At 43.1% G+C, this 12,994-nt stretch overlaps 1 protein-coding gene across 1 annotated transcript; it reads left to right on the top strand.

The window, feature by feature from the left end:
• Positions 1 to 6,334: 6,334 nt before the first annotated feature.
• On the top strand, positions 6,335 to 7,279 carry LOC128046823 (olfactory receptor 9A4). The gene has a single exon (XM_052639033.1). The coding sequence runs from the start codon at positions 6,335 to 6,337 to the stop codon at positions 7,277 to 7,279; it is 945 nt and encodes a 314-aa protein (XP_052494993.1).
• Positions 7,280 to 12,994: the final 5,715 nt, after the last annotated feature.

Raw genomic sequence — 12,994 nt, forward strand, 5'->3', positions numbered from 1 at the left:
TGTGTTTGATGCAGGGGGAAGATTGGAATTTGTTTCCTAGGCTTTTAGTTTATCTATAGATATCTATGGGGCTTGCCTCGTAGTACAGTCAGTAAAGAATCTGCCTGCAATGTAGGGGACCTGGGTTCGATTCCTGAGTTGGGAAGATTGCCTGGAGAAGGAAATGGCAACCCACTGCAGTATTCTTGCCTGTGAAATCTCATGGACAGAGGATCCTTGCAGGCTACAATCCATGGAGTTGCAAAGAGGGTCACAAGAGTCAGACACAACTTAGCGACTGAACCATTACCATAAATCTCTATAATATTCACAAGTATTTTAGCTTGTATTTCACTCAGGCTGTATCCTGTCTTCCTGAATTGAGGCCCAAAGCTCTGCCACTTAAAATATTTCTAAGTTTATAAGACATGAGAAGAGGTTCATTTGTAAGGAAAATAGTAGATGGTAGGAGTTGATATGAAACTGTATAATCAGATAAGTCTAATTTAAAAAACCAGTCTCACTATTAATAAGCTGTGTGTCTGGGGGAAAATTATTTAAACCCTCTGGTCCTTAGTCTTGTCAGTCCAAAGGTAGAGATAATAATAACTAGTCACTCTCAGGGTTCAGTCTACAGAGTCGGGCTGCTGGCATTTGCATCCTGGCTTTATTATTTATACCTAATGAGAATCTTGAGTGTGTTACATAGCTTCTGTTTCATTCTCCTTACCTATGTGTAATACACTAAGTCCTCACTTTTTACAACTTAAAGGGGAAACAGTGACAGATTTTATTTTCTTGGGCTCCAAGATCACTGCAGATGGTGACTGCTGCCATTAAAAAATGCTTGTTCCTTGGAAGAAAAAGTATGACCGACCTAGTTCAGTTCAGTTCAGTTGCTCAATCATGTCTGACTCTTGCGACCCCATGAATCGCAGCATGCCAGGCCTCCCTGTCCATCACCAACTCCCAGAGTTCACTCAAACTCATGTCCATTGAGTTGGTGATGCCATCCAGCCATCTCATCGTCTGTCGTCCCCTTCTCCTCCTGCCCCCAATCCCTCCCAGCATCAGGGTCTTTTCCAATGAGTCAACTCTTCGCATGAGGTGGCCAAATATTGGAGTTTCACCTTTAGTATCAGTCCTTCCAATGAACACCCAGGACTGATCTCCTTTAGGATGGACTGGTTGGATCTCCTTGCAGTCCAAGGGACTCAAGAGTCTTCTCCAGCACCACAGTTCAAAAGCATCAATTCTTTGGCGCTCAGCTTTCTTCACAGTCCAACTCTCACATCCATACATGACCACTGGAAATACCATAGCCTTGACTAGATGGACCTTAGTCAGCAAAGTAATGTCTCTGCTTTTTAATATGCTGTCTAGGTTGGTCATAACTTTTCTTCCAAGGAGTAAGCATCTTTTAATTTTGCGGCTGCAATCACCACGTGCAGTGATTTTGGAGCCCCCACAAATAAAGTCTGACAATGTTTCCACTGTTTCCCCATCTATTTCCCATGAAGTGATGGGACCAGATGCCATGATCTTCGTTTTCTGAATGTTGAGCTTTAAGCCAACTTTTTCACTCTCCATTTTCATCAAGAGGCTTTTTAGTTCCTCTTCACTTTCTGCCGTAATGGTGGTGTCATCTGCGTATCTGAAGGTTAGGTGTATTAAATGCATTTTTACTTATGTTCAATTTGTGATGAGCTTCTCTAGATGTAACCCATTGTCCAAGAAGTCTAGGAATATCTATATACTCTTACCATACAATCCAAAAATGAGCTCCAAATTTGCTCATTTGGATATTTATGCAAATAAGTTGGAAACTTATGTCCAGACAGAAACCTGCACAGGTATGTTTACTGTGACTATATTTATAATTACCCCAAATTGGAAGCAGCCAAGATGCCTATTACGGGTTGAATTGCATCCCTCAAAATTCATTTGTTGAACTTCTAACTCCCAGTAGCACAGAATGTGAGCTTAATTAGAAATAGATCAATGCCAATGTCATTAGTTAAGATGAGGTTATACTGGAGTAGGGTGAGCCCCATCCTACACAATTATGTAATTGTAATATGGAAAGGTTTAATGCGCGTGCACACACATACATAATGTGGAACACACACACATAGATATTATATAGATAGATATTATATAGCTGAATATTCAACCCTGGATTTTCATTGGAAGAACTGATGCTGAAGCTGAAGCTGCAATACTTTGGCCACCTGATGTGAAGAGCCAACTCATTGTAAAAGACCCTGATGCTGGGAAAGACCAAGGGCAGGAGGAGAAGAGAGTGACTGAGGATGAGATGGTTGGATGGCATCACCAACTTAATGGACATGAATTTGAGCAAATTCAGGGAGATGGTGAAGGACAGGGAAGCCTGGCGTGCTACAGTCCATGGTCGCAAGGAGTCGGACACAGATTAGTGACTGAACAACAACAAATGTTATATACGTATTCAGAAAAAGGTAGTAGGATAGTTTATTTATTAAAACATGATTTACTCAATAAAAAAATATAGAGATATTCATGTATATACAGAGAACTTCTATATTAATACAATAGAAATCTATAATAATATTTAGCTTTAGGAGATGGATCGGTAGAATCAAACAAATGGGGAGAGGGACATTTAAATTTTAGCCTGGGTCCTTCCATGTGAAATTTTAATTTTGATCTGTGCTAATTTTATAAAAAATGACAGTTGGTTTTGAAAGTGTAAAAAATAAATATTTAAAATATGATTTTGCTATTTTACTAAGCATCCCAAGCATGTTCACTTCTATGTTTTTCAAACATCTTTTTTATCAGTCCTCAATGTTGTTTCTAAAGCACTGTTATCGCTCAATTCAAGCTGATGAGGGAGGTTACCCAATCGCATTTGGAGACCTAGAGGGGAATGTATGGCTGGGCAACCCCACTTGGAACACATGGGGGTTAGAGAGATGCGAATGGGCCGTGGGATTAACAGGTGTGTGGTGGAGTAGGTCGCACATCCTCTCAGTTCATCTCTGACCAGGATGCGTAACTGTGGCCAAGAGGATGTGTGGTACAGAGAGGGCAGAGGTCATCTGGGAAAGATGGGCTTCATGCAGCCCTGGAGATGAATAGAGGATCTGGACAGACGTCCACTTGGTGGCCTCTTAGGTTCTCGACAAGTGTCTTGAATCCGCTGGTGGGTTCACAGCTTCGGGGTGACTTAGGCTCCATAGGGCTCCGTGTAGTCAGGGAGAAGCACATAGCAGCTGAGTTGGCTGACTGTGGACAGCTGGGATTGTGTGGTGGTGTGTAAGGGCCTGGGAGGGAGGCAGCTGGTTGTTGAGAAGTTCCTCACTGGGAGCTTTCAAGTGTGCCCACTGCACAAAACTTAAACTTCCATGGTCTCCAACTTGATTAGCCTCAGGAGGGAAGAGTGAAAGTTTCTTCAGCTTTTCCTTGACTGCCTCCCTAGTGTGCATCTGCCTGTGAGAATTGTTCCTTAGTGAATAACCATCCTTGGGGACAGAGTAGGGAGAGGAGGAAAGAGGCAGAGAGAACGAGAGACAGGGAGACAGCCTGGTGCTGGATCCTTCTCAGCACCGTTATTTCTGGACTTCCTCAAGTTTCTGTGTGTGGCCAGTTGTTCCTCATTGTGAGTGCAGATAGCAGAATCAGACTGTCTGCCAAATATTGCTTCCTACTAGCTTTACAGGGGCTGGGCTGAGTTGACGCCTAAAGGGTGGTAGAAGTTACATTCTGTCTCCTCTGGAGGTGAGTGTCTTCCAAGCGATTTCCCTCTGTGAAAAGCATCACCATGGGAAGTCCTGAGCTGAGCTGCCTCCTGCAACAAGGCTGACGAGTGAACTGAGAAAGCTGCAGAGGAGACGAGCTGTGCATCTGACCTTCCCTCCGTAGCAAGAAGCAGGTTGAGGGGTGTAGGCCCAGCCCTCTGCCTGAGAGAGCTAAGACCCTACCCTCTCTCTTCTCACTATCTCTTCCTTATTCACTTGCCATTTGGAAGGGATCTGCAGCAAGAAAGACTGCAGGCTAACTGGAGAATGGTTTAGAGAAGAATGAGTGAAGGGAAAGCTAGTCAGATTAGACATTATTTATTGTATGGTTCTTTATCTACTAATGGATATATTCAGTGTATGATATTTACAGAGCACACATGTTGTCAGACTCTATTCCTGTCACTTGTTGTGATATAAGAGTACTAAGGAATGTGCCCTCAAGGTTCAGTTCAGTTCAGTTCAGTCACTCAGTCGTGTTCTACTCTTTGTGACCCCATGAACTGCAGCACGCCAGGCCTCCCTGTCCTTCACCTACTCCCGGAGTTCACTCAGACTCACGTCCATTCAGTCGGTGATGCCATCCAACCATCTCATCCTCTGTTGTCCCCTTCTCCTCCTGCCCCCAATCCCTCCCAGCATCAGGGTCTTTTCCAATGAGTCAGCCCTTCACATGAGGTGGCCAAAGTACTGGAGTTTCAGCTTTAGCAGTATTCCTTCCAAAGAGCACCCAGGACTGATCTCCTTTAGAATGGACTGGTTGGATCTCCTTGGAATCCAAGGGACTCTCAAGAGTCTTCTCCAACACCACAGTTCAAAAGCATCAATTCTTCGGTGCTCAGCCTTCTTCACAGTCCAACTCTGACATCCATACATGACCACGGGAAAAACCATAGCCTTGCTTGACGGACATTTGTTGGCAAAGTAATGTGTCTGATTTTCAATATGCTATCTAGGTTGGTCATAAGTTTTCTTCCAAGGAGTAAGTGTCTTTTAATTTCATGGCTGCAGTCACCATCTGCAGTGATTTTGGAGCCCAAAGATATAAAGTCTGACACTGTTTCCACTGTTTGCCCATCTATTTGCCATGAAGTGATGGGACCAGATGCCATGATCTTCGTTTTCTGAATGTTGAGCTTTAAGCCAACTTTTTCACTCTCCTCTTTCACTTTCATCAAGAGGCTGTTTAGTTCTTCACTTTCTGCCATAAGGGTGGTGTCATCTGCATATCTGAGGTTATTGCTATTTCTCCCGGCAATCTTGATTCCAGCTTGTGCTTCTTCCAGCCCAGCGTTTCTCATGATGTACTCTGCATGTAAGTTAAATAAGCAGGGTGACAGTATACAGCTTTGAAGTACTCCTTTTCTTATTTGGAACCAGTCTGTTGTTCCATGTCCAGTTCTAACTGTTGCTTTGGCCTTCAAGGTACTTAATTCTAATGAAGGGATTTTTTTGGGCGATGGGATTTTGATTTTGATGATAAATGAATAAACAAGTAAAAGCATGATAGATATTAGATATTGATTAGAGCCAAGTGAAAGCCATCTGGTTGCAGAGGAATTGTAATCTCAGAGCTAGAAATCATCAACTAGAAACTGGCCAGGTTTTTCCTGTGTAGAGGAGACATATTCAGTGAAGGCAGAGATGGAAGATCATGTTTATCATAAAAGTAAAGAGGAAGACATGGATAATTCATTGTAGGGAGCCAGCTCCCCCTAAATCAGAGAAGTACTTTGTTTCAAAAATAGCTTTTATCTCATGACAATGTTTTGGATTGACCCAAATTCCCAACAGCATGCCCAAAATGATAAATATAAGAGGCAACAAATTTAAAATGAACGTAATTGAAATGGAGCCTGTTTTTAGCAGATACAGAGGAAAGAAGTAACTATGTCTGGCTGTGATTAACTGGGAATTCTGTCTCACAGGCTTCTCTGGTGGCTGAGGAGGTAAAAAATCTGCCTGTAATGCAGGAGACCCAGGTTTGATCCCTGGATCTGGAAGATGCCCTGGAGAAGGGAATGGCAACCCACTCTAGTTTCCTTGCCTGGAGAACTCCATGGACAGAGGAGCCTGACGGGCTCCATCGGGTTGCAGAGTCTGACACGACTGAGTGACTAACATTTTTTTTTTGTCTTATAACTGTTTACATACAGCAGTTTTTGCAGGACATGGACAAAACAGGCACAGAAGACAATTTAGGGCATTCAGAATGGAAGGGGTCATTGTATAAATGAGCATGTTGCATTCCAGAAAGTAGATAGGGTAACAGGTGAGAGCAAAGCTGTGAACTGAGAGGCAAGGGTGCCTATTGGGGACAGTGGGTTTTCATGCCTAGGGTGGTATTGGTGACCATTGCTCATCTTTTTGGGCCTATGTTATTATCTTAATATATTACACGTTCCTTCATAAAGTATCTACTATTAACTTTGTGTAGAAAATAGTCGTGTTGTAGAGCCTAGGAGTAGGGTGTATTTCCTCAAGTTGAAAATGTTTTTCGTCTTTCTGAGGTTAGAAGTATGTTATCTCTCCCTTGCTCTTTAGACTTCACAAGGAACAAAAGTCCAAGCTACATGTTGGGGAATCACTCCAGTGCCACTGAATTCTATCTCCTTGGCTTCTCTGGATCTAGAGAACTACGCCATATCCTCTTTGCTACCTTCTTCTTCTTCTACTCAGTGACATTAATCGGTAACACAGTCATCATTGTGATTGTCTGTCTTGATAAACGGCTGCAGTCTCCCATGTATTTCTTCCTTGGTCATCTCTCGGCCTTGGAGATCCTGGTGACCACCATTGTCGTCCCCGTGATGCTCTGGGGGTTGCTGCTCCCTGGGATGCAGGCAGTATCTCTGGCTGCATGTGTCACCCAGCTCTTCCTGTACCTTGCTCTGGGAACCACAGAGTTTGCCCTGTTGGGAGCAATGGCTGTGGACCGTTACGTGGCCATCTGTAACCCCCTGAGGTACAACGTCATTATGAACAGCCGCACCTGCAACTTGGTGGTAATTGTGTCATGGTTGTTTGGGATCCTTTTTCAAATTTGGCCAGTTTATGCCACATTTCAGCTTTCCTACTGCAAATCAAATGTGGTTGACAATTTTTTCTGTGACCGAGGGCAATTGCTCAAACTATCCTGCGATAATACTCTTTTCATGGAATTCATCCTCTTCTTAATGGCTGTTTTTGTTCTTTTTGGTTCTTTGATCCCTACAATTGTCTCCTACACCTGCATCGTCTCCACCATCCTCAAGATCCCCTCGGCCTCTGGCCGCAGGAAAGCCTTCTCTACGTGTGCCTCCCACTTCACCTGTGTTGTGATTGGTTACGGCAGCTGCTTGTTCCTCTACGTGAAACCCAAGCAAACGCAGGCCGCTGACTACAACAGGGTTGTTTCCCTGATGGTTTCCGTAGTCACCCCTTTCCTCAACCCGTTCATCTTCACTCTCCGGAACGACAGAGTCGTAGAAGCTCTTCGGGACAGAGTCAAACAGTGCTGTCGTCTGTTCAGAAACTAGTCTGGCCCTAAAGCTTTTTATTCCGGAGAAGGCGATGGCACCCCACTGCAGTACTCTTGCTTGGAAAATCCCATGGGCGGAGGAGCCTGGTAGGCTGCAGTCCATGGGGTCGCTGAGTTGGACACGACTGAGCGACTTCACTTTAACCTTTCACATTCATGCATTGGGGAAAGAAATGGCAACCCACTCCAGTGTTCTTGCCTGGAGAATCCCAGGGATGGGGGAGCCTGGTGGGCTGCCGTCTATGGGGTCGCACAGAGTCGGACACGACTGAAGCGACTTAGCAGCAGCAGCACCAAAGCTTTTTATATGGAAGAATACATTCTGAATTCTAGAATGGTCTGAAAAGCACTTTGAACCGGAGCCTAATCATCATCAAATAATCTGTGTGCAACAGAACTCTTTTATATTATGGCCATGGTGTTTATCATTATAGGTTGTTATATAAAAATTCACTTTATTTTATATATATGTATTTCACTTATGGTACATTTCACAACAAAATGTTTTAAAATTAAATGTAATAACAATATATGTGATATTTAGGTTTCTGAAGAGGAGAGTATCAGAAATATATTCTCTGGCTCCAGAATCGAATAACTACTTGATTCCAGGTTCTTGAATCATCGTCTCATAAATTGTCCTTATCTTTATATCCTCTGACTGTGGGGAGCTCCCTATTCCTTCTCTGGCTCCAGCATATTCTCTTGTTTTCCTATTCCAAAGTCCTGTGGCCTGAATACTTCTCTGCACATTTTCTTGGCTGGCTGTGAACTCAGTGCACAGTCTGATACCTGTACAGTTTCAGGGGTGGCTGTTGTTTAGGTGCAGACACACCTCTCTAATCTGTGGACTTTCTCAGGGTGTGGGAGGAAGGGCTGAGCAAGGAGTTCTCCCACCTGCTGGCCCCCAGGTTGTGCTGCCCGCCAGGAGTGGGGTGGGTCAGCAGAGCTGCTGTGCCCAAGCTGGAATGGAGGGGAGAGCTGGCCTTGCCAGGTGGCTGGGCTGAGGGGAGTGCAGGAGTGGAGGAAGAGGCAGCCTTTGTCCCCTCCCTGTATTTCTCACATTCTGCCATCCCTTCAAGGTCCCTGCTTCCTGTCCCTTCATTTGTTCATCCTCTCCTGGCCGCTTTCTCTCCTGATTCCTCTCTATAGTTCTCTTTCTGTGGTTCCAGGTCTTTGATTCATCTCTGGGTCCTTCTTTTCCCTTCCATTCCTTCACCCCGAGTTTACCACACTAGTATCCAGACTTCCGCAGAGATGTCTCATGCCTCCCTTATAGCACTGGCAACCTCAACACTCCCCTAATCAGCACCCTCTACCCCAGTCCTAATCCATCTCCCCATTTCTCATGTCATTAGCACAATGTTATCAGCGTTTTTGTTACAGTGTCTTTGTAATAACAACATTGATGGCAATGAGATATCTATAGGTGGCTGGTTAAATAAATTCTGTTTCATCTGTATAATAAAATAATTTTTTGTTCAGTCGCTCAGTCGTGTCCGACTCTTTGTGACCTCATGGGCTGCAGCACACCAGGTTTCACTATCTCCTGGAGTTTGCAAAACTCCTGTCCATTGTGTCGATGATGCCATCCAACTATCGCATCCTCCGTTGGCCCCTTCTCCTCCCGCCTTCAATCTTTCCCAGCATCAGGGTCTTTTCCAGTGAGTCAGCTCTTCACATCAGGTGACCAACGTATTGAAGTTTCAGCTTCAACATCAGTCCTTCCAATGTATATTCAGGACTGATTTCCTTTAGGATTGATTGGTTTGATCTCCTTGCTGTCCAAGGGACTCTCAAGAGTCTTCTCCAGCACCACAATTTGAAAGCATCAGTTCTTCAGTCCTCAGCCTTCTTTATGGTCCAATTCTCACATTCGTACACGACTACTGGAAAAGCCATAGCTTTGACTATATGAACCTTTGTCGACAAAGTGATATCTCTGCTTTTTAGTATGCTGTCTAGATTTCTCATGCTTTCCTTCCAAGGATCAGTGTCTTTTAGTTTCATGGCTGCAGCCACCATGTGCCGTGATTTTGGAGCCCAAGATTATTTTATATTAATCTATAAAAAATGTGAGACAGAATTTTTCCTATGTGATGCTGGTGACGCTGAGATAAACAGCTTATTCTACACCAAGTTCCCAGCATTTGGAAGCCAAGAACTTCATCACTTCAGAAGATAAAAGTAAGAAAAAAAGATATGTTTTTGCACTTGATTTCTTACGGGGGAAGGGACATGATTAACTGGTTGAAAGAATTGCATCAGAGTCTCTCAAGAGAAATTCTGAGTGATTTTGTGCTGGAGGTATTAGTAGAAGCTGAGTTAAGGTATATGCCATCTAAGAAGGAGATAATTGGTTTAATTCCTTACAAAGTTTTCAGAGTGAGAAAATAATTAGTCCCTGTGAGTCAGTGCAGAGAAACTTTTCAGCTGAAGAAAAATATTTCTCCTGGTTTAGAATGCCGCCCAACACTTACAGATGCTCAGCGATGGAGAAATCTCCCCCTCCTGACTAGTAGCTTTTGGAGAAGACCCTGAATTAGGGATTAAAGAGCTCTGTGTTATCTACAGGTTAGCATTCATAAAGTATGTTCCTACCATATACTTATGTGTGTGCACACACGCAAGTGCACACGCACATGCCTGAGTTTAACCCACCTCTCCACCTCCTGTGCAAAACCAGCAGCCTTGGGTCAGAGGGTAACCATCCACTCTGATATTTGTGTTAGAAATGTGAGGGACGCCACTTCTCCAGTTACAGTGTCAGCAGTTCCTTGCAGTATTTAGGGTCAACTTATAAATATTTATCTTCTTACTTTTCCAGTTTTGACCCTTTCCACACTCAATGTCAACCAAGAAAACAGGTATTTTCTAAGCTCTTCATGCATCCCTCCTCTCTGCATGACTCCGTAATTCCAAGAGAGAGCTCAGAGGAGGCACCTCTCCTAAATCTGCCCCTTTTCAGCCATTCCAGTCCTCCAAACCAAAGCACAGCTCTAGTTTGTTCTCTTCCTCTGTTCCAGATAGGAGCACATTCACTCTTTGTGAGTGCCCTAATAACTGCTTTGTTCCCTAACAAGTCCAGGGCCAGAAGATAGAGAATGAAGCACCAGGGAGGGTCAAGATTCATGAAAAAGAAACAGCTGACCCCTCACCCAGGATGCTACAGTGAAGTTCCAGGGAGGAGAATAGTAATTCTTTCTATTTAATGTGATCAGCTGACCATTCCCACTTACTCTCCCAGTCACACTAAAAGGCATTGTAGGAATCAAAAATTGTTAATTAGCAAGGACACAGAGAATGGAGAAAAAGTTACAACAGATAACATTTTACAATTTTTAAATATGGAAAACAAAAATAAGTGTTTCCAAGGTAATAAGACTGAGGTACAAACTAAATTCTGCAAAGGGGAAAGTAAGAAGAAACAGGTCAATTCACCCAACAGAACTGGTCAGTCAGCACATGGAAGCCTTAGCTACCAAGGACTGTGAGGGTGAGAGCTTATAAACAGGAATACTGCTTAAAAGTTTGTACAAATAGCAACCAGGCACTGCAAGTCCCTTGCATTTTCTGTGTAGGCAAGGAAATACCTGTTCCACAAGCAGAGTGACCCCTCATCCCACGTTATCAAGGACTGTCTCATTTAAAAAACTGAAGGTCCCATATCCCTAAAACTCCTTAGTCAACTGTGAAGCCAGGACAGTTGGTCACATTATCTATATCCAGATGACCTACCACAGCAGTTGGAGGAACCAAGAGAACAAAAAACAGAAGAAAAAAAATTTGAGGAAAACGAAGATCAGTTAGGAAGCAAAAACAAATTTAAAAAATCCTATAATGCATATCCTTTTAAAATTAGAACATGTTTTGTTCTGAAGAAGAGGATGCTGTGTGAAAAAAATCAGAAAATAAAGGAAAATGCTCCTAGAATATAAGATTAGGACTAGAAAAAAGAAATTCATTAATAGACTAAAGAAAAAAATAAAAGTGCCCAAAGTATATCAAAAATAGACTAAAATTTGGAAAATTAGAAAGGTAAGAAAACTGCAAGCTTAACTCAGGAGTCCCATATCTGAATATGAAAGTTCTACAAAGATAGAACAAGGGAAGCATAAATGGGTCACTTACAAAAGAAAGTGTCAGACAATCTCCCAGTTCTGAAGAATTTGTCTCTGCAGTTTGAAGAAGTCCCTAAATGCAGAGCATTGTTAGCATATGAATGAAAACCTGCATAAAGGCATCTGGCATCCAAAGGTGGGCAGCTGGAATACTGCAGGGTCAGGAGTCCATGGCATAGATACAGCGACTGATAAGATTTTGTATAGAATTTTGAAGATTCAAGTGGGAAGATACTTAAAAGCCAGTCCATGTAACTCAGGGCTTCCCTTGTGGCTCAGATGGTAAAGAATCCGCCTGCAATGCAGGAGACCTGGGTTCAATCCCTGGGTTGGGAAGATGCCCTGAAGAAGGGAACGGCTACCCACTCCAATATTCTCGCCTGGAGAATTCCGTGGACAGAGGAGCCTGGCGGGCTACATTCCACAGGGTCACAAGGAGTTGACACGACTGAGCGACTAAAACTTTCACGTTTTTCACGTTCCATGTGACTCAGAAGGGTAGAAGTTGGACAAAGGTAGACGTTACATTAAGTTAGTTTAAGGCTTGACATAAAGTTAAAGAGTTCAATAATTAGAGCTTACTTCCACAGCCATGTGTTCATCCCTAGAAATGGTAAAGCTGTGTTTCAATTTTCACCTATTAGTAATGTTACAGGGAAGATTCTTTCAATAGGGAACCTCCCCGTGGCCTTCTTGTTTGTAAGTTTTGAGTCTGTCACATCACTCTTACATTTGGGAAAGTCATCCCTACACACCTCTCCAATGTACATCCCGGGACAAATAGACAGAAAGTAAGGATAAGAAGCCCTGACACACTCACTAAGAAAGAATTTAAGAATATATATGTAGATACTGGCAAGAGTGAACATCAACCTTGTAGGAATCCGCTAATTAAGACGGACTGGAATGGGTGAATTTAACTCAGAAGACCATTATATCTACTACTGCGGGCAGGGATCCCTCAGAAGAAATGGAGTAGCCATCATGGTCAACAAAAGAGTCCAAAATGCAGGATTTTGATGGAATCTCAAAAACAACAGAATGATCTCTGTTCATTTCCAAGACAAACCATTCAATATCACAGTAATCCAAGTCTATGCCCCAACCAGTAACGCTGAAGAAGCTGAAGTTGGACGGTTCTATGAAGACATACAAGACCTTTTAGAACTGACACCCAAAAAAGATGTCCTTTTCATTATAGGGGACTGGAATGTGAAAGTAGGAAGTCAAGAGACACCTGGAGTAACAGGCAAATTTGGCCTTGGAGTACAGAATGAAGCAAGGCAAAGGCTGATAGAGTTCTGCCAAGAGAACGCACTGGTCATAGCAAACACCCTCTTCCAACAATGCAAGGGAAAACTCTACACATGGACATCACCAGATGGTCAACACTGAAATCAGATTGATTATATTCTTTGCAGCCAAAGATGGAGAAGCTCTATACAGTCAGCAAAAACAAGGCCCTGGCTGACTGTTGCTCAGATCATGAACTCCTTATTGCCAAATTCAGACTTCAATTGAAGAAAGTGTGGGAAACCACTAGGCCATTCAGGTATGACCTAAATCAAATCCCTTATGATTATACAGTGGAA

This window comes from Budorcas taxicolor, chromosome 4, assembly GCF_023091745.1.
Source record: "Budorcas taxicolor isolate Tak-1 chromosome 4, Takin1.1, whole genome shotgun sequence".
Taxonomy (NCBI): Eukaryota; Metazoa; Chordata; class Mammalia; order Artiodactyla; family Bovidae; genus Budorcas; species Budorcas taxicolor.

Excerpts from the sequence above, each read along its gene's own strand:
- LOC128046823 (XM_052639033.1), top strand. The coding sequence starts at position 6,335 with ATGTTGGGGAATCACTCCAGTGCCACTGAATTCTATCTCCTTGGCTTC.